We start from the raw sequence: 21,404 nt of genomic DNA, 5'->3' as shown, positions 1-21,404 counted from the left end.
TGCCAGTTAGGGGTTTTTTTTCCTCCCAGATTTTGCGTGCTGCAAATAAACTTAGTGTCATTTTGGTCTAAGTCTGTAAGTTGGAGTTGAGACACCTTTGAGCCCTTGAATGCCTTGTGCTACCACACTGGAAGTGTGTGAGTTGCAGAGCTCTGTGTACAAACACAAGTGAAGGTAACCCTCAGTTGCTTTAATCATTCAGCACTTCATAGGTGCGTGTGAGTCTATACACTCACGAGTTCCTGAAGGGAAAGGTTGTGCCTGTGTGAGGCAATTGTAGTTATCCTGTATAAGAACCCGTTGTTATATTCAAAGCATTAACTCTGAAGCATCTATAAATACTTGACATCTCTTTGTGTTGGCCAGGCTCGAACTTCTTGGGACAGGGAGTCAAGTGAAATGCGCTATAAGAGGCTTCAACATTTGCTTGAAAAAAGCAACATATATTCCAAATTCTTGCTAACCAAAATGGAACAGCAACAACTGGAGGTAGGTGTATTCTTGTCTGCAGTGGCTATTCTTAAGAGGGGCTGCCATTTGTTTGGGGTTTTTTTACCATCCAGCTGTTTGAACTGAAGTAAAAATGCTGTTAAGATTGCAATAATAACAAATAAGAATCTTTGCAGTAAAGATTGCAGTAATAATAAAAACTACTGGAAGTACTACCCAGGAATGAAATATTGCTTTACATAATATTCAGAATTTGTTCTATGAATTAATAGATAAATCAGACTGGAAAGAGCATGAGTTAAAATTTAAAATTACAGTGTAAACGTGGCACTGATATTTTACAATTCTTCTGTTGGCTTGAGTGCTAGGAAGAGAAAATAAGTATTTCACATGAGAAACAAAGTTTCAGAGAGGTAGAAAACCTGGAGGGAGAATAGAAGAGGCAAAGAATTGACAAGGTGGGAGTAGTGCAGCCTATTTGTGTTGACTGCTGAGGATGAAGCCCGTCTTCAGGACGGTAATGAACACCTCCATCAAACTAATTGATAAATTACAGTGATCTGAGGCCATGCTGTTCCCAAAGAAGAGCTACCACAAAATTATTTCACGTGGGGTTTTTTGTTGTTTTGTTGTGGTGTGGGTTTTTGTTTGTTTTGTTTTAATCCATGGTCTGCTGAGTTCATATCTAGCTTTATCTTTACTATTAACTGTACCTTTATGGACAAGATTGTAAGAGTTTACACTTGAGAGAGAGGGAGAATCTTTGGAAAAGACTCAGGGCAACGATGTGCTCAGAAAAGTGACACTGAGAGACTGCAGGAACATCCTTCTGGAAAATACTCATCTAGTTTAGCTGTCAGCTCGAATACATGTTTACTGCATTGATAGAATGCACGTTTCAGTATTAAGTCTTGCTCCATTTGATAAATAACAAGGTCTCTTAGGTCGTTTTTCCAGGGTTCTTTTGCTTTCAGCAAATAGAAATAGTAGATGGAATGAAAATCTTAAATTCTTCAAGGCATGAAAACGCTTCCTCCTTAAAGGCTTTGTAGGCTACTTGCATTGCTTTCTGTTCTGCAATGAACACAAGTGGTAATAAGTAGAAGTTAAAGGGGAGCTGGATACATGGAACATTTACTGCAATAGATGTGATCTTAAGGAGTTTGCAATTTGGAATATTTTTGTTGGAGTCTTTCTAAATTACTGTATTTAGGTGTTCACTGACAAGCAGTTCAGAGCAGTTGCTCTTTCTTGCCAAAGTCTTGCTTTATCTTTTTAAACTGTCAGAATAGAGGCTTTTGGTGAGACTACAAAAACAAACAAAGTCTGTAGAGTACACAGAGCTCTACACTACCAATGTAATCTACGCCTATTATCACTTCTATAATGGATAGTTCTCTTTTGGGTGTTGAAAGATAAGAAAACTGTGTGGGTTTTTTATTGCTCATGGTTTTTTTTGTTTGTTTGGGTTTTTTTTAGGAACAGAAAAGGAAAGAGAAGTTAGAAAGAAAAAGAGAGATGATGTTAAAATCTGCCAAGGTAAGTTTAAGTAGCTATTTTATGCAACTTTCTGAATAAAAATCTGACAAATTACTGTATCAGTTTTGATCAAGGTAGGTAAACTAAGTAAGTTAGACAGTATTTGACTTGCAGGATCTATCTAGTATACCATATTTATTTTAACCATAATAAGACAGTTTAAAAGTGCTTAAAAATTGCATACCATGACAGTCATCTTAGAGTGATGTTTCTGACTAGTTTTACTAAATAAAATGGTTTGAATTTGTCTTGAGGAGGTTGTTTTAGCAATGTAATAAAAAATATAAGCAGGAACTTTTTTTCTGCTGTATTTTTATAAACTGATTAATAGTAAAAGTGTTTCAAGAAGCTTTCAAAGGCAATGGTTTTAGGCTGATTACATCTTTCTGTCATGATAGTTAGAGATGCATAAGATGATGAACCTCTTCCTGTGTTTATTTTATAGGGTCAAAATCCAGTTGATGGCAAAGAGGAGAAATTAGGTAATTTGTTAGGCTTTGCCTTTCATCGGTACTGGTGGTTTTAGTTTCTGTAGTGTTTGATGTGTTGTCTAAACTCAAGTGTTATCTTACAGGTGCAAAAAAGAAGAGAGGAAGAGAAGATGGGACATACAACATCTCAGAAATTATGTCCAAAGAGGTAGGCCATAACTCTAAATAGACTTGTCTGGATTTTTGTGACACGGATACTAACTGGTGAGGCAATCGCTGTGTGAGATCTGTATTTTAGAGCAATACATTCCTAGTACATTACCATCAGAGGTTATCAACATACAATAGTCTTTCTGTAACATATGACTTTCTTCCAGCAAAGATCTATGTAACAAGCCGTGTTGACCGACCTTTAGAATTCATTTAAAAAAAAAAAAAAAGTCTTTGAGGAGGCAAGCTCTGAAGAGACTACATCTCCAGTTGAATTTTCAGTTACTCTTTGTAAATGGTATGTGTTCTCTTGTGTGTGGCCTTGTTTAGAGTCACTTGAATGATTAATAATGTTGTATGGAAAGCTTTTTAAAGTATGTCCAGATTCTCCAATTAAAAGATCTCATGAAATACAAATTGTATTTGTATTGAGGTTGAAAAGTGCATAAGCATAGTTTTTTCTTTGTTTCCAGGAAATATTATCAGTGGCAAAAAAAAGTAAAGTGGAAAACCAGGTATGTTGGCACATGTTACTGTAGTTTAAGTGTGTTAAGCCCAAAGGGAGGCAGGGCTTTTTATGCTTAATAGCATCTTTAAACTTTTCCTGTAAATAAATATCTCTCTGCTAGCTACTGGAGTCCTGAATTAGAAGTTTTAAAAAGCAGTGCAAGTGTATGCGCTTAAATACTTTCAGAAATCCAGGTTGAAAACTTCTAATTTATTTTTTTTAAATACTGAATTTGAAAGTATTTATAGAATGCCTGTAGCTTGAAAAATAAGGAAGATAGGAATTTACTAAGATATATTTGTGCTGGTGTATAAGACATTAAAACATAGTAATTTTTAAGCATTCAGGCATGGATATAATGAGTGTGGTCTCTTGCTTCTGCTGTAGTTTAAAAGCTACAGCACAGTATGAATTACTTTCCAACATTCTCTAGAATCTGCTTGCAGAAGGGAACTAGCTGCATTGGTTGCCAGACACTGTGGGGAAGTTTTAAATCTGCTTGCTTTTATTAGGTAGAAAATAATAAGCCAAATAGCTTCAGTAGCTATCACTTCGATTCTGAAGAAGTAAAGAATGCATATAAGGCGTTGAAATTTTGCATGTTGACATTGACCTAGGTAGTAATATTAATCCTAAAAATAAATTCTACTCTTGAGTTGACAGCTACTCAAAATAAGTCTTTGTCTTTGTGTCAGGGGCTGACTTCTTCACTGCTCACTGACTGGTGTAAATTAGCAGAAGTATGTCTTAGCTGAGCTTTGTGCATTCCACTCGTCACGTGTTCTTGAACTTGCCTCTGTAGGATGAAAGCTCTTCTGACAACCTGTGTCCAGAAGACCTGCAGAAAAATGGAGACTCAAATAGCGTCATTAAGGATAGATTGTGTCAAGCTGTACGACACAGTGCCAAGCAATTCCTTGATCCAGTACGGAAATTTAATGGACAGCCAGTGCCTTTTCAGCAGCCAAAGATTTTTACTGGAGGTGTAATGCGGTGGTACCAAGTGGAAGGCATGGAGTGGCTAAGGGTATGGAGCAATTGTTGATGAAATTGAATCTGTTGCTGATTGGAGATGGAGAAATGGAGGGGAAGAGACACTAGAAGCCTGTGATCATAGTTGGTACAGGGAAGGTGAAGAAGAAAGAGACAGTTCTTTATCATTTCTCATGACACAAGAATCTGGTATTATGAAAAAGTTGTCAAGCAGCAGATATGAACTTTGTGAAAGCATAAATTCTATGCATACTACTAAAGGACAGTCTTTCTGTTTTTCTCTCTCAAGGACTTACATATCTAACCGCATAGGTGTTTAAAGGCCCATTATCTTGCAGACCTGACACAGATGAAAGTTTTCTATTCTCTGCATCTTGGAATCTAACCAGTGATATTAACACAGTGTTTTAAAAATGTTTTGTCTTTAGCTTTTGAAATAAAAAACTAAAGAAACTTGCCATAAAAATTGCCCATGTACATATCTAATTTCTCCCCGTTTTTGCTTGCAAGCCAGATTAGAACAGCTTTGCTTTTTAATTGTCAGAGCCAGACAGAATTAATTTTCATTCTTCTACTGATCTCATTTTCCCCTTAGGTTTTCACTTTCTTTTTTTCTTCCCCACAAGCCTATGTATCCTGTTTTAACAGGCTTAGGCTGATCTCACAAGTGAGTGGCACTAAACCCCCTCACTCTGCTTTATCACTGGGAAGTTTGTAGGGAAGACAGGCCCATTCTGGGAGGGGAAAAAGACTTTCCTTGGACCCTCAGTTATAATAGCCTTCTTTATGAATCTTTATGAATAGTAGATGGAGTAGCCAAAGAATGCTTCTGTGTCTGTCCTTCTGTTCTTTTGTGAGAGGTTGCTCTGTCACTTGATAGAATAAGCGGTGTCTGCACAAATAACTGTTGCTGGATCAGCTGGTTGTGTTGTTCAGGAATTGCACCTTTTTCCTATGGTGAAATAGCTGCACCTGTAGAAGCTACTTGAACAGATAAAACTGAAACATCACTGCAATAACTTGGTCTTTTAGAGCAGGGGGCTAAGGGAATTCTTTGGAACTGGAATAAGTAAAAATTTGGGTAGTGTGAGCTGTACTTGCAGTTGAAGTGCTTTTTGATATAGTGCTAATTTACATAATTTCCTTTGATACTGTTCTGGTTTTTGTCTCCTAATCACGCACGTAATTGTCTAGAAGCACGTATACCTCTTGTATGAATGTCTGGGGTTTACAAGATGCTTGTATTTATTTTCACAATGGAGAAATCTTAATTTGTAATATAAAATGTGCCTAGTAGAGAGTTTCTGCAGGTGTAACATTCCTAAAGATGTCTATTGTTCTTAAGGTGTGTTGGCTATTTTGCGCTTACATTTCTTTTTCTGTGTATGCAGATGCTTTGGGAGAATGGTATCAATGGCATTTTAGCTGATGAAATGGGGCTGGGGAAGACGATCCAGTGTATTGCAACAATAGCACTGATGGTGGAGCGAGGAGTCCCTGGTCCGTTCTTAGTATGTGGTCCTTTGTCTACTCTTCCAAATTGGATGTCTGAATTCAAGAGATTTACTCCAGAGGTAAAAGAAATAGAGATTTTTCTTTTCCTTAGATTTAAAAGAACAAATTATTTAATTCTTATTCAGATTTTTTTACCTTGAAACTTCCTCTGTATAGAATATCACTTCAATTGTAGTTGTTTATGTGGTCACTACACACTGTGCCATGACTTGCTATGTATTTATAGCCTTCTTGTAACAAAACTGATTCTCTCTACTGTCTTCTGTTTATTTTTAAATGAGCTTAGTTCACCTGACTTCTAAACCTTCTTCTTTCAGATTCCACTAATGCTCTATCATGGCGCTCAGCAAGAACGTCGTAAGCTAGTTCGTAAAATTCATGGACGACAAGGATCACTGCAAATCCATCCGGTGGTCATTACTTCATTTGAAATAGCAATGCGAGACAGAAATGCCCTGCAGGTACCTAAGCTGAAAGCCTGGGGCTCCTGAAAGCCCTAGGATGGGTGGAAGGCCTCATCACTAATAGCAATGCTTTTGAATATAGTAAAAAAAAACCCCACATGCTGTGTGTGCAATGATTGTAGCATTTGTATTGGCATTTACTTCTGTTTCCTTGGTAGCAGTGGCTCTAGAATTTTATGCTTAAGAAGTTCTTCAAACAGAACACTATCCAAAAAGTGAAGTAAGCAGATAGTTACCTGCTCTTTTCATTACCTCTCTGTATATCATGGTCGGGGAGGCTTGGAATAAAAGCTATACTTGGTGTGTAAATACCACTGTTAACATCAGAACGGTTGTTTCAGTGAGATGAGTTTCTTGTAGAAGTTTTATTGTAGTCACCTAAACTTTCTAAATGCAGTCACCATGAAGCAGATGTATGGCATTAACTGTTTGGACTTGGCTCTTCTAGTCTATATTTACCAGTAAATATAATATTTGTAACAGGCAGTATTAGACAGTCTTGGTAGTGCTGCTTATCTCATCTGGCAAGTTTTGATGGAGTAAAGCTAAGATTTACTGAAATAGCCTTTCTTTTTGTAGCACTGCTTCTGGAAATACCTGATCGTAGATGAAGGTCACAGGATTAAAAATATGAACTGCCGCCTTATCAGAGAATTGAAACGATTTAATGCAGACAATAAACTCCTGTTGACTGGTACCCCCCTGCAAAACAACTTGTCAGAGCTTTGGTCATTGCTTAACTTCCTGTTGCCAGATGTGTTTGATGATTTGAAAAGGTAGGTTGCGATCTGATGGTGGAAAGTATTCCCCTTTGTTCTGTTCAGTCATTATTGTGACTCTTCAATTATTAAACTTGTATCAGCATGTGAAGAGCTATTTTATGGTATGGTTGTAACTGGATATGATTATTTGGTGGTAAAGGCTTTGCAATGTGTCTTACCTTCACACTTAGTTAACCGTTTCAGAAAGGAACAAAGTAATTGTCAGCTCTATGGATAGTGGAAGCTCAACTCTGAGCTAAGACATGAGCATTTTGGGGGAGAGATGTTTGTCTAATTATAAGTGCGTGGTTCTGCTTGAAATTCTCTAAGGTGGTGGAGAAGGCTGTGTGAGGCTGGCAGACATGAGACCCATGAGAGATGGATCTTCTTCTGAAGCACTAGAGTGTCAGGTGGAAGAATGTTGCCAAAGCAGTCTTTAGAGTAATTTTGGAAAGGATATAAACTAGATTGAATATAATAGATCATAGTGAATATTCCAACTCCTAAAAGTGTTTTTACCAATCACTTAATCTCAGGCATCTGAATTCACATGTATATTTCAGAAATACCTTCTGTTCACCCTCTATTCATGATGGATATTAGTGCTTTGTTTTTCTTAAACCATAGGGTAAGGGAAGAATGGTACACTTAAATAATGAAGAATAATAGCTATGAATTAAGCTGTTCCTTTTCTTCTTGCTTTGTTTTTATAGCTTTGAATCCTGGTTTGATATTACCAGCATTACAGAAACTGCTGAAGATATTATTGCTAAAGAAAGGGAGCAAAACATCTTGCATATGCTGCATCAGGTTTTCACTTATTCTTTGTGTTGTTTTTTTCATGGTTTATTTCTGACGTTGACCATTATTATGAAGTGTGTCAAAGTCTTGTTTGTGGAGCTGAATTCTGGGCCTGCGGCTTCTATTGTGGCACTTCTCGACTTCCTTAGACTTGTGGGGTTTTTTCAATCTTTACAGCACTTATAAATGCTGAAAGGAACAATATACTTCTTTGATAATGACTCATTTTTATTCTTGGAACCGAATTGAGTTTAGTCAAACTTAACTGCAGTTGCTTGCTTCTGTTTGCCAAAAGGTTTAATTGTTCTTTATTTTGTTGAAAGATAACTTTTGAGGGGATTTATGTAACTTTTTTTAGGTGTTGAACAGAATACCTTCTGACAAACTTAGTTGTATAATGTGTCTGTCTTAAAAACCAAACTAACACTCAAAAAACTTTTTGTTTTTAAAGAGAGGGTGGCAGTAAATACTTACAGAACTATAATTTTCCATCATATGTTGATGGTGAGAGAGATAAACTGTATCTTCTAGAAATAGTTGTCAATGACAATTTATTATTACTTTGGTTAAAGGTTCAGGGTTTTCCCAGAATAACTTGCTTTAAGAAATACAAGAAATTTTGTAATAAAATTCCTTTCAACTAATGAAAATTATTTGAAAGGTCTGTAATGTAGTTACTACCGTATCGTTATTAAAGACTTCAACATTTCTAAAATGTCAGTGTGTTGTTGCAAAACACATGTAGCGCCAGCATGTGTGTAAAAGTTTTGGAGTAGGTATCCATATTAAAAAATAAAATATGGAAACCTGCAAATTAACTCCCGTACTTTAAATTGTTGAAATAGCATTATATCAGCAGACCCGTTTGTGTAGTTTGTTTGTTGGGATTTTTTTTGTTTGTTTGTTTTGTTTCTAAACTAACCATGTTGAGACCTTTGAGTAATCATTATACAACTGCTCAATATTTCAGATTCTGACACCTTTCTTACTGAGAAGACTCAAATCTGATGTTGCTCTTGAGGTTCCTCCTAAACGAGAAGTTGTGGTATATGCACCACTGGCAAAGAAGCAAGAAACTTTCTATACTGCTATTGTAAATCGCACCATTAGGAAACTGCTTGGAAATAATGAGGTATCTACTAATCAGGATGTTAGAAATGTGCTTGCTATTAATGGTTTGTAGGCAAAAACACATGAGTATTGTTTCATTACCACTGTAACTAAACCCACATCTTGCTTAAATTTTTAGTCTGATCCTTTTGTTATCTATTTCAGTGTCAGTTATTGTGACTGGCCTTAGTGGGCACCAAACTAATACGAGTGTAAATATGTTGTTCTTTGTTACTTGTAGCTTGGGGAAAAAGAAGACCATTTTCATAAAAGTGACAGTTTCTGCTATAAAATCAGTAAAGTACCAGTGCAGCTTTTAAAGTCAGGCAGCAGCTTTCAAAGTCTACAGTAATAGACCTTTAAAATTTGAGCTGCATTTTCTACTTGGCAAAACTTACAGCTGCTGCATCTAAGTGTGGCATGATACGTATCACTGAGACCTCTTTCCAGTGTTCAGAATTCTTGGATCATCATAGGCCTTTGAATCTGAAGTTATGTGCTATTGATGGCAGTGTTATCATTTCCCACAGGAAGAAGTAGTTGAGTTGAGTCCTACAGGCCGACCAAAACGCCGTAGTCGAAAACTGGTTGATTATTGTGAAGAACGTAATGGTTCAGCTGATGACTTGGAAAGATTGATCAGCAAAGTCCAAGAGGAAGTAGAAAAAGAGAGGTGCCTGCCCTAAAAGATTTTTTTAAAATTATACTAAATAGCTCCCTCTTAGTTTGCTTCCAGAGCTTTGCTTATTTGAATTGATCAAGAAGAATGGCATTTTGTAATTCACTATCCTTGTAGCTTTATGATTTGTTTCTTTGCTTTTACCTAATATTTGCTAGGCCATGATAGCAGTGATTAGGTTGAACCATCACTCACTGACTTTAATTATAGTTAAGTGCAAGATGTTTACTCCTACGTGCTATAGACAGTCTAGACCTGTGGCCTTTGCAAGATCTAGCAATGGAATTGCTTCTCGAGTTCCTGTTTTCGTTAGTCTTAGGTAGGTCCTGTGATTATAGTGCTATTGATAATCCATAAAGAGCTAAAATGTCCTAGCGTGAAATGTAATTCTTTTGGGTTATTGAAACATATCGGTAATGAAGAACTGTGGTTTCACCAAAGCCTCGAGGTCTAAGATGGTGTTGGATGCCAGCTGGAGAAGAACAGCTTCATCTTAGTTATTGGGTAGCTGAAATTTCATTGTAATAGCTTAGGTCCTGGCCACAGCTAGCAATGAGGACAAAGAGCTGAAGATCTTGGCTTATTGCTAGTTTTTGCAGGCTTTGGAAGGTTCATGTAAACCTTTTGTCTCCAATGTCCAGTTACGTTCACAGGTATCTCTTTCATTGGCTCAAAGACAGAACAAGAGATAATGCTGGTGTGCTAACTAAAGTTAACTCCTAGGTTTTTACAGAATTGCTCAGAAATACTGAAGCAAAGTTTCGGCTCAAGACTGGAGAAAAGGGAGGAGTAGTTTCCTTGCTAAATTTTGTAAAATATGTAGGCTTAAGTTGAGGCCTGGAACCAAAATGGCCAGCACAGTTGTTGCTGTTTTGGTGACAGATCTTGGTCGCTTTCTGGTGATTAAGATCAGTGTTAAAGTTCAGGACTGACGGAGCTGAGGAATCACGTTCATTCCTGGGTTTGGCAAGGTCTGTTGTTAGCTCTAAATTGGTTGGAAGTGCCTAAGGGCATAAGGAAAACCAAGTTAATCTTCAGGGTTGAAATGTATTTATTTTGCTAGATTTTTATTGTAGTCCAGTCTACTTTGCAAGAACGGACACTTAACTATGTTTATATTAGTTTTATTGTGTGCATGGATCCTTCATGTTGGAGATGGTACTTAAACGTGGAAGAGCTAAGTATCTGTATGTGTCGTGAATCCTGCAGTGTGTACATGTGGCTGAAATGGGTTAGGCAAAGAGCTGATTTTGGAGTAGCTTAGGTATTGTTCCTTAGGAGATCTGACCATTTGTTCTAGAGAAGGCTTGCTTCTGTTCCCTTTTCTGCTGGGTGACTTGCACAACTAGTTTTTTCTGCTTCTGCTTACTACTGACTGCCCTTTTGTATTTTAAACCAATAAGGGCAAGCCCTTGTGCCTTTGGTGCCAAATATGGCACTAAAAGAAGTTTTGTCTGGTAATAGTAACTTTACTATGAGATATTCTGAGGACATTTGACACGGCATGTGAATCCATTGCTTGAGTTAGTGTTTATTATTTTTTTTTCTTCTTCAGTATCTGTAGCATAATAAGGTGACACTTTCTGTGCTAATAAGATGATGTATCCTTTTCAAGGCCAGTGGTAGAAGTGAGCATTCCCATGGATTCAGAGGTGAACCTTAAACTGCAGAATGTTATGATGTTACTGAGGAAATGTTGTAATCACCCCTATCTTATTGAATACCCATTGGACCCTGCTACACAACAATTCAAGGTACATATTTTAAAAGGATTCCAAGAAAAAATATTCCAGGCTTTAAAAAGCAATAGACTGTGAGCTGAGAGCAGTAAAGAATGACCTTTTTAATGTATTTGGCATATGCCTCCCCATCAGTTCCAACAGCATGACTGAATCATTATTTGAAGCTTCCTGCTGCAGCAGCAGTAGCAGGGACCAGTTCAGCTTCTGTGCCCATTTACCCTTTGCATAGTGATGCCTTAGTGTTCTTCATCATGGCAGTGCTTATCTGCTGGGAGCAAAGTTACTGAACTCAAACAGTAGCTGGATTCCATTGACTCAAGGTGTTTTAGGATCTGCCTCAAGCTCTTCTCACAGAGGTTAATTTTCAAAACAAAAAAATGCTGACCTTGGTGAACTGTTCAGGACAAATTGTACATGCTGCAGGAAGTGCAGTGGTTACTTTTAAATGTACTTGGTTTAGCCTTTCAACACCTTACACGAGTCATCTACTTGGAGAATACAGCATCCTTTATCTCCCTCAGAAGGGGAAAAAAAATCTAAATTATATCAGAAAAGCCAGATGGTAGTTTAATCTACCCAAAGTTAGCAATAGAGGAAAGTATGAAGTAATTTGAATTGAAAGAATCTTGAACAACTGGAAGTTGTGTGCACATTCTAAATGTGGATTTGTGGGCATGTGTAGTCATGTTTAGTGTTCAGTGAGTGATAACAGATTCAGCTGCACTCGGGAGCAAGCTGTTGAAGCTTATCAATATAAAGTCAGTGCATAAAAAGCAGATAGCCCAGTCTGGGTGATAAGGGGAAATTAGTTAATGTGTAGAAAATGCAGACTGTTTGACAGTTGACATTACTTGCAAGATCTAGAACCTGCTCAGGAAAATTGATTAGGAATTATTGAGGTGGCTGCTCTGTGTCTCAGACCTGGAAGTTTCTGTATCCCTGCTCTTATAAGGCCCATAGTAAGAATTAGATCTTAACAAGGTCTTCAGAAATGAGGGGTCTAAGGCAGCGGTCTGAAAACTTGTGTCAACTTTTGTCACTTGGCTGATGTGGTTACTTGTTCAGCAGTGCTTCCTTATATCCAGTAGGTGGAAGCCTTGTGTGATAATTACAGGCTGGGAAAGAACAATGCTTTTCCATGTGGAAAAATTAGTATCGTCAGGGTTTCTCCTTCCAGAAATGGGTTGAAAACTAATTAGGTTTTCTTAACTATTTGAGCATATGAAATGGTGGGAGTTGATTTAGTTTCATCATGATTTAACTGATTCAGTGTAGTTTGCTAAAGTTAGTATTGCTTACAATCTTACAGCTTTTAGTTAAAAAGATGCTACAAAAAGATGGTGCAAGCTTGTTTCTGTGAGAAGCTTTCAGACAGCTTTTGTTGGTGTTTCTGAGGGGAAACCTTTAGTATCCTTCCCTCCTAATATATGATCCCCTCTCCCCTGTTCCAAGGTTGATGAAGATCTAGTAAAGAACTCGGGCAAGTTTCTACTCTTGGACCGAATGCTTCCAGAACTGAAAAAGAGAGGACATAAGGTAAAGCTAATGGTTTGGGGTGGGGGAGCATAGTTGTCTCCTTATGACCAAAAAATGGTACTAAGGAATCTTCCTTGTTTTGTAGGTTTTGCTGTTCTCACAGATGACTATGATGCTTGACATTTTGATGGATTACTGCTATCTGAGAGACTTTAAATTTAGTCGATTGGATGGCTCCATGTCCTACTCGGAGAGAGAAGAAAATGTAAGTAGATGTACATGCCCTTTGATCCTGTTAGCAAGTTCTGCTTGTTCCTGTGACACTGGGTTATGATTTCACACAGCATCTAGTTTGTAATAGGCAAAGGACATCTGTGTTGACAACTGATATCCTTGCTGTTGCTTTAATATCTGCAGCTCAGAAATCCTGCATCAATGAAATGTGTTACTAACCAGTATCTTGGGGTATGCCTGTCATACTCTGTTACCCAGATGCAAAGTGTGCAATATATCTAGATTGTGGCGGATACTAATCCAAATTTTACCCCTGCATGTATTGTTTCCTGACATCCAGGATATACTTTATGGGAGTGTATTACAAGTTTAATGCCAAATAAAGTAGATTTCCAGGAAATAGAGTTTTGTACCTTGTGGGACACCTGTAACTGCAGCCTGAATTGCACGTGGATTTGTTCCAGTGCAATCCTTTGTTCTTCCTTACTTGTAGTAGCTTAAAATAACTGCAGAATACCTTACTACCGAGGCATATATCTATCATACAGAGCAGCTATGCAGGGTGGTTCTGGGTGGTTCTGAGGGCTTGCAGGGATGTAACAGAGCAGTACATATGTGGAGGAAGTACACAGGATGTATCTAGGGGATGTGCTGGAATTGCCATCTGGTCTCCAAAATATGCACTAGTGTTTATGAAGATATGGAAGAACAGTGGCAGATGACAGATCATCCAGCTCAAATTGTGCTTCTCTGCCCTATTCTTTCTGTGCCACAGTGTGACTGAGGAAAACCAAACCCCTAAACATGTAGGTTGCTACTGTTAGAGCTGATTCTTAAAGAGGAAAGGCTAACAATAGCAACATGTCAGCAAGCTATAGTGAGTTTTATTAAGCTGGTAAAATTTTGTGCTGCTGGCTTGTGGGGATTTTTAGGAGTTTATTGTGTGCCTACCATGGTGTAGTATGGGTGTAGGATGAGAGAAGTCTTCCAGGTCACCAGTCTAAGTTTAGCAAGGCTCTTCACCTCTCAGTGATTTGCTGCTGGTGCTGCAGATGCTGATATTCAGCAGATCCCAGAGGACAAGGGGCTTTTAGAGAGCTTTGGTAGCTACTTCCACCTAGTAGTGGGGTAATGATTTCTTTTTCTCTTTGTGATCAAAGTCCTGAAAATGCTACCAGTTTTCTAACAGCACGTGGGTGATCAGACTACGTAGACTAGATTTTGACTGGTATTGCAGACCTGGTAGGAGCAATGCTGACACTTGGAAACACCTTGCAGTGAAAGTAGGCTAGATGCTGAGTAGAAAGCTAGAAAGTTACTCTTAGTTTTGAAGTAAGAGGAGGACATATATAGGGTGACTGGAAGTTACAGTCAAGTTGACATCAGTATTTTAGACTGGCACTTGTGTCAAAAAGTAGGTAAGTTTTTAGGTTCTACCAGCTTGGACTGTGCTCGCCTTGGGGAAGAAAATATCACTACATGGTAGATTATGTGGAGCTGAATGTGATTTGGACCATATGTCACTGTTGTCATTTCTACACTGTGTGTTAGACAATACATTGACTGGAACTATCAGATAAGAAAAAGCAATTGCTTCACTTCTTGGTCTTGTCCTGTCCCAAATGCACACAATGCTTCTTAAAGTCTTAGTTTGACCTCTTGACAGTATATGCTGTATTTTATCTGTGTTCATCTTTTTAAACGCCGGTCTCTCAAAGTAATACATTAGCTACGTTACGTGTTTGATCCATCTGCTGTTTTTTAATAGGCAAATTCTCTTCCAGATGCATCAATTTAATACTGACCCTGAAGTCTTCCTGTTCTTAGTGAGTACAAGAGCTGGAGGCTTGGGCATTAACTTAACTGCAGCAGACACAGTTATCATATACGACAGTGACTGGGTATGTTGACAGACTGTTAACCTACTGATGTGTGTAATAAAATGCTTTCTCTATTGCATTTACTAACCCATTATGGTACAGAACCCTTCTCCCTTCTGTAACTTTAATGAGGTGTTACATGAAGATAATAGTAAGTAGTGTACACAAACATGTTGTATATGAAACATGCAGCCTTGTTTGAAAAGTCCTAGTTTGTCAAATGCAATGTTAGAGTTGGTTTCCAAAACTAGCCTGTTTGCCCCTGAGTTACACCAAAAGCAGGAGAGGTTTTTCTGTTACTGCTGAAGATACACTTCCTTCTTTCGATTTATTGCTTAAGTCTGAATGTAGCTGGACCTTCTACAGGTTCTATGTTTCCAACAGCTCCCACATTAGTACCAGGCCCTTGAATTTCTTCTTGTGACTTGCCACATGTGTTTGAGCTAGGATTCTGCTGCTTCTGTGAGTCTGGAGGCTGGGAAGAAGAGGGACCTCTGCATCTTCACTTTAATAGACAGTTCTGCTGTTTGTGTAACTGTTCAGCTTCAGGAGAGTTAAAGCAGCTTCATAAATGACTGCAGACTTTAATCCCTTTTCTCATCCTCCAACAAATACCCATAAACCAACAAGTAACACCCTCAGCTAAATTTGTGACACAAGACACGTCCATCTGTTGAAAACTGCCACACATGGTGCAGGAGCAGTCTGACCTAGTTGGTTTACTTTGTGCAGCTACAGCAGCAGAGCTTGTCATGAACACGTTTAAGAGTAAAGAGATGTAGAGTTCTATTTTACCATGGCTGCCCTGCTTATTGCTTTCGCTCTCTGAGCTCACTATTGAAAATGTTGCCTGTGGTACCTCTCTTAAAAAAAAAAAGTTTAATGGTATAGCTAACTTGTTTCTTTCTCTGCTCAGAACCCGCAGTCAGACTTGCAGGCACAAGACAGGTGTCACAGAATTGGCCAGACAAAGCCGGTGGTTGTTTATCGTCTTGTGACAGCAAATACTATTGACCAGAGGATTGTGGAGAGAGCTGCTGCCAAGAGGAAGCTGGAGAAGCTTATTATCCACAAAAGTTAGTACCTTTCTCTTATGACTTCCTGCAAGCATATCTTGCCTCTTTAAATTTTGAGGACTCTTGCTGCTCAGTTTTGTGACTGCTTTGTATTTTTTCTTAAATGCAAAAAAGCTTCATGCTCCCAGCAAGTAGCTATATAATAATACTTTTCAAAATGCATTCTTAAACACATTGTAGATAGCTTCTGCAGCAAAATAAATAATAAATACACTTCTAGTATTTCTGGAATCACTATGTTATAACTACTCCTTTACTAGTAAGTAAGGAAAAAAAGAGGGGGATTTGGGACAGGGAGCCTACCTGGAAGAAACACAGATAAAACCAGGTAATAAGAGTTCTGAGCTCTGGACTTGTTGGCAGCTTGTCAGCAAGATCATAGTTTGTTTGGCCCATATGTTTTTGGACTTCTAACATCGAAAGTGCTGTATGTAGTTGACAAGTCTAGGTTGATTATATTTTAAAAATCAAATTAAATGAACCAGAATATAAATGGAAAAGCAGATAAAGAATTCTTAGTGCTTGTAGTTTAATTTATAACAATTCATTTGGAGCAGTGTGTCTACCTAATGACATCTAGAGCAGTGTTACGTGATGTGAAGTTTAGTAATAGATTTTTCCAGTTGCGCTGGCAAACTTGCCTGAGTAGGGAGTGTTCCTATTAAAACTGGTAAAATGATTAGAGACTATAAAAAGCTCGTTTCTCGGGGGTTCCTACTAAACTTAGTTGAGATTGCAAATCCTAGAGCTGTAAAATCACTGCGAAAAATTTCAGCATCCTGTTTGCATCTGTCCTTCTGAATTTAAGAACAGTATGTTGTTATCAAATAGAATAGTCCTGTTTGAACAATTAACCAGTGCTGAATAGAACAATAGTCCTTGATTTTATGTGCAGAACAATGGTGATTCTTGTGTTCTTGATTATTTAGCTGGTTGTACTCAAAAGTCTTTAGAAAGTGATTGGGTTGAAGTTGTCTCTTTTGGGGGGTAATTTTTTCTTGTTTGGGTCCTATAGGAACCCTGCTTTGCTTCTCTAGCTTATTCTGATTGTGTGATTTGGACAGTAGCTCTCCATACCATTTTCCAGACACTAAGCTTAGTTGAAAAATACAATTCTTGTAACTTGGCATGGGCTTCTGACAATAATTAGCCTCATATTAAACTTCAAAGGAATAGTATATTAAGGGGGGGGGGGAAAGAATAATGTATTTTCATGAGGGCATAAAGGGGCAGAAAGGCCACACCTTTAACTAGCTATTGCAGAGTGCACTGCTTGTCAAGCCTAAGCTATGGTTTGCCTCTGGTTTTGGATGTTGTTAGCTAATCTTTGTTAGATGCTTCCTTTATCCTAGCTTTAGCCTTTTTCTTTCTGATGTTTGCCACTGCTGTCTCAATGTGACTGCCAGAACTGCCATCCAACCCTTTGTAGGCATGTTAATGACCAATTTAAGTAAGAAAAAATTGTTTTTTAATGATTTTTATTATGGTCCAACCTGAAGTTAAAACCAAAGTGGCAAGATGAGCACACAAAACAGAATGGGTTCCCTTCCAGGAACCTTTGTATCCACCCTTCAAATGTAAAGGTGATGTAATGGATCCTGTTATTTTGAATATCTAAAAACTGTTGGAACTCTTGAGGAGTGAATGAGGAAGGGATATCACAAAGCTTACTGAAGTCAGGCCTTTCAGTGATATCCAACTATGTAGCGTGTGTACAGTACAATACTGGAGCTTAAGAACTGGAATTTGTTGCAAAACAGAATGCTTTTTTGGCCTCAGCACCAGGTTGCTCTTTCCGTCTTGTACGTCTGTTTTATTGCCTAGGAAACTGTATGAGAGCCAGCATGATTTTAGTTAAATTAGTAGATATCAGACTAAGAAGTAGGGATGGGCAGAAGCTTCTATTTAAAGTGTTAAGTGCTTTATAGGGTCTTCTGTATTTTTCTGTGTGTCACTGTTGCAACCCCTATAGTTGGTGAAACTGAAAACTAAAAAGCAAGGAATGCATCATTAATAATACATGGCAGGACCTGGATCCCGTGTGCCACAGCAGATGTTAATAGGGGAGAGAATCCTGTAGCTAAAACCCCTCTGGAACTTGCATCCGATTTGCGCTTCACAGAGAAATAGCCAGTCCTTGGAGAGAGATGGGGAAAGGTGTGGGGAGGGAGGACTTCTGAAACCCAGATATAGGAAAGAACAGTGGTCAGTGTGATGAAAGGGATTGATCAAGACCTGTTAATAAAATGGGTACACGTATTGATAAAAACTGAGGAAACCTGGCACAGAACAGTAAGCCTTGCCTGCCTCTTTGAAATGCATTTCATCCATGCTCGGCTGTAGTTAAGTAATAATCTTGTATAATTTTTTTTATATTTGGGCTGACATCCAAATTTGTGTGTACATAGATGTTAGCACAGTTTCTTCAAGAAACCAGCCTGTGTCAGGTGTATTACTATGTCATGGCTGTCTAAACCATTAAGCTGAGGGATGTTCTGTCTGCAAACCACGTATCTTTCACGTATTTCCTATCTTGTGGTTAATACTGCCTACTTTGTTTCAACCAGCTTACAATACAAAGGGAACAAACTTCAGCATCCACCATCTAACTTTATTTACAGTGTTTTTACTGTAAGTAGAACGGCTTTTCTGCTCTGTGTGTGCGTGTGTGCATGTTGAATTGGTGTTTCAATCAGTTCTTCTGCATACTACAGCTAGAAGGTGAAAGGCCTGCATGTAAACTCTTCATGTACCTCTGACTCTTTTTACCAGTTAAGCTGTTAGCATAAGGTGTGTTTAACCGAGGGCTGAAGCAATGAAACATAGTGTTAGTTTTGATATGCAGGAGTTATTTGTTCCATATGCTCATCCAGCATCGATTTAACAATTTACAGAATTTGTTCCTGTCTCTGTGTACTTAAAATTTCTCCTTTCTACAGATCAGTTTAAAGGTGGCAAATCTGGTCTAGCACAATCAAAGAGCTGCCTGGACCCTCAGGAATTAATAGAATTACTGAAATCCAGAGACTATGAGAGGTATGCAGATTTCATATTCTTTTGGACCATGAGTTTGTAACTTGCAGCTTGCAAGCAGCTGTCAGTTGCTCTCTTATGGAGTGGTATGTGGATCTCTGTACTGGAAAGAATGTCCTAGGGATTCTGCTATGTGGGAAAATTGACTTTATGCAATATTAACTGTAACATGCTTTTATCTGTATTGAGAGAGATTATTTCTTCCTCAACAGGGAGGTTAAAGGATCTAAAGAAAAAGTAATCAGTGATAAAGATCTAGAGTTACTCTTGGACAGAAGTGATCTTATTGGTAAGTCAGAGGTTTAATTTGTGGGGGTTTTTTTTGTTGTTGTTTTTTTTCTGTTCAACAGTAAATTCATATTTTGTAAGAGTCTTTATAGGTAGAAACCTGCCATAGCTTCACTTCCCTGCAGCTGCGTTGTACGTATGAAGAGGGACCCTTCGGCCCGTTTGCTGACACTTCCAATAGGATTTGCTGAAGAAATAATAGAACTTAAACAAAAGTATTCCAGAAAACCATATTCATGCATAGTGTGCCCTGAGCATACTGTGAATGAAGAGCATGGATTAGGTGGTGTTCTGCAAAGCACCTTGCCCTGCAAGTTGCTGTAATTGATGAAAATGGGTATTATTCTCAGAAAGTATTTATTTCAGCAAACTTGTTTAAAAACTTATTTTGATACTATCATAATTCAAAATATAGTCTAACATTTTCTGGGGAAAAATATTGAGGTTTTCAGAGTTACCATGGCTTATCAGTGGATCAGATATTAAAAAAAAAAAGGTTGCCTGCAAATTCTAATGCTTGATCAGGCTGAGATATTACTAGAAACTTTAACTTTTCTAAGAAAGGAGAAAATTAATGTCCAATCCATCTAAACAGTAGATTTAGTATCCTTTGTTTCCTTCAGCATCTTCAGGAGAGATAAGCCTCAAAGCATAGAAACAGAAAAACCAGTCATTACATAAATAAGGAAAATGAGGCTAGTTCAGGCAGATTTTAAAACTGCTTATCTCCATTCAGATTTACCCAGAGGTGTTGCAAACTTTTTTCTTAAAGCACACGAAAAATATTTTTCAAGCACAAACTTTTAGTAGCAGACTGTTGATGAAGGAGCAAAATTATTTTATCAACTTGCTTTCCAAATCCAGACAAAAATACATACAGCTTTCATGTCTGCACTTCACTTCTTACTGTTGATCTTTGTTTTATTTTAATCCTAGATCAAATGAAGACCTCTGAAAAAATGAAAAAGGAAAAAATGGGTGTCTTCAGGGTCCTAGAAGAATCATCAGATTCCAATGCAGAATGTGTGTTTTAATGTGCAGATGTGGCCTATAGTCTTACAGGGCAAACATGACTGACATCATATCTTCTAGAGATATTACTTATATGTACTGATCCTTTATGCTGACTTTCTTCAAGGCCTAGTTCAAATCCCTTGTGTTCTTTCTGTTAATTTTAACATGTTTTACAGTGTAATGCAGTTGATAGTTTCACATTGTAGCTTTGGTAGGCTCTCATAAAGAATTAAGAAAATGAGCATGTTTCACATTTGCAGTTAGCTCTTGTGATCGGTGGTAAAAACTGGCAAATTTGTGTAAGAATCTTCCTGTGGAAGCCCTAAAACAGTTTTTTTATATGGTGTCAATTATGGTTTTATTTGTAAGGGAGAGAACATGTGCCTTTGTTACAGCCAATTGCATAGCTTTCGTTTTTAACTTCTGCAAATTGTTTTGTTTAAATAAATGCCTGGTTTGTTCTAAAGGAGTAGGGTTTTTAGTATGGCTTCTTCAATAAGTGAAGCTTATCTTGTGTCCATTAATTCCCTCTTTCCCCGCTCATTTAGCACACCAGTCAATCACACACATCTAACAACAAAGTCAACAAAAAAAAACCCAAAAAAACCCAGCCCCCAACAACAACCAGCCCACCCACAATAAAAAAGGCAGCTTGAATGAGCCCCCAAACCCCCTAAGTTTCTCTTGACACATACATTAATTCTGTATTGACTTGGCTTCTCAGCTTGCACAGGTAAGGTGCTGGTTTGAAGCACGTGGAGGAAGTGAAGATTGGAAAATGCGGAATGTCTCTAGAGGTGTGTGGAAGACCAAGGAGTCTGGGAAGGGAGGGTTTGAGACTACAGCGGGGCAGAAAAGACAGGTGAATTATATTACTTGCATATGGAGCCTCTAAGAGCCACCTGTAAGCAATGGTTTTCAACTTGGGCATCAGGCAGCTTTCAAACTTTAAATTCTGGTTTGTGAAAATGCCATCTGGGTGTAATTAGAAGCTGCAGTCATGGAATTGTAGCTGGAGCTGTCAGTTGCAGTTGTGCTAGTTATGGCAAGGCATAGGTAACATGGAATAAAATAAAGTCCTACCTAATCTCTCAAACTTCAGAAACTAGTTTCCAGTCACTTTATCATCATTCTTACTCTCCATAGAGAGTTATCTGTTAGCCTAATTTAGAGAAAGTTATTTTATATTAATGATTTATA

General features: G+C 38.0%; 1 protein-coding gene across 1 annotated transcript; it reads left to right on the top strand.

Annotated features, from left to right (window-relative positions):
* Positions 1 to 366: 366 nt before the first annotated feature.
* Positions 367 to 20,663, top strand: HELLS (helicase, lymphoid specific; the record flags this gene model as incomplete). The annotated part of the gene is made up of 20 exons (XM_010172567.1): positions 367 to 489; positions 1,930 to 1,989; positions 2,435 to 2,471; positions 2,564 to 2,628; positions 3,104 to 3,145; positions 3,941 to 4,165; positions 5,523 to 5,705; positions 5,964 to 6,107; positions 6,690 to 6,886; positions 7,585 to 7,681; positions 8,643 to 8,804; positions 9,313 to 9,455; positions 11,077 to 11,215; positions 12,656 to 12,739; positions 12,825 to 12,944; positions 14,698 to 14,814; positions 15,710 to 15,869; positions 18,809 to 18,905; positions 19,115 to 19,191; positions 20,127 to 20,663. Coding segments are annotated over 20 exons (2,370 nt in total), but the record flags the coding sequence as incomplete, so codon positions are not given.
* Positions 20,664 to 21,404: the final 741 nt, after the last annotated feature.

Source organism: Antrostomus carolinensis, unplaced genomic scaffold, assembly GCF_000700745.2.
Source record: "Antrostomus carolinensis isolate BGI_N321 unplaced genomic scaffold, ASM70074v2 scaffold10257, whole genome shotgun sequence".
In the NCBI taxonomy this organism is placed as follows: domain Eukaryota; kingdom Metazoa; phylum Chordata; class Aves; order Caprimulgiformes; family Caprimulgidae; genus Antrostomus; species Antrostomus carolinensis.
Note: the sequence above shows the minus strand (reverse complement) of the source record. Positions and strands in the feature narration are given on the sequence as shown.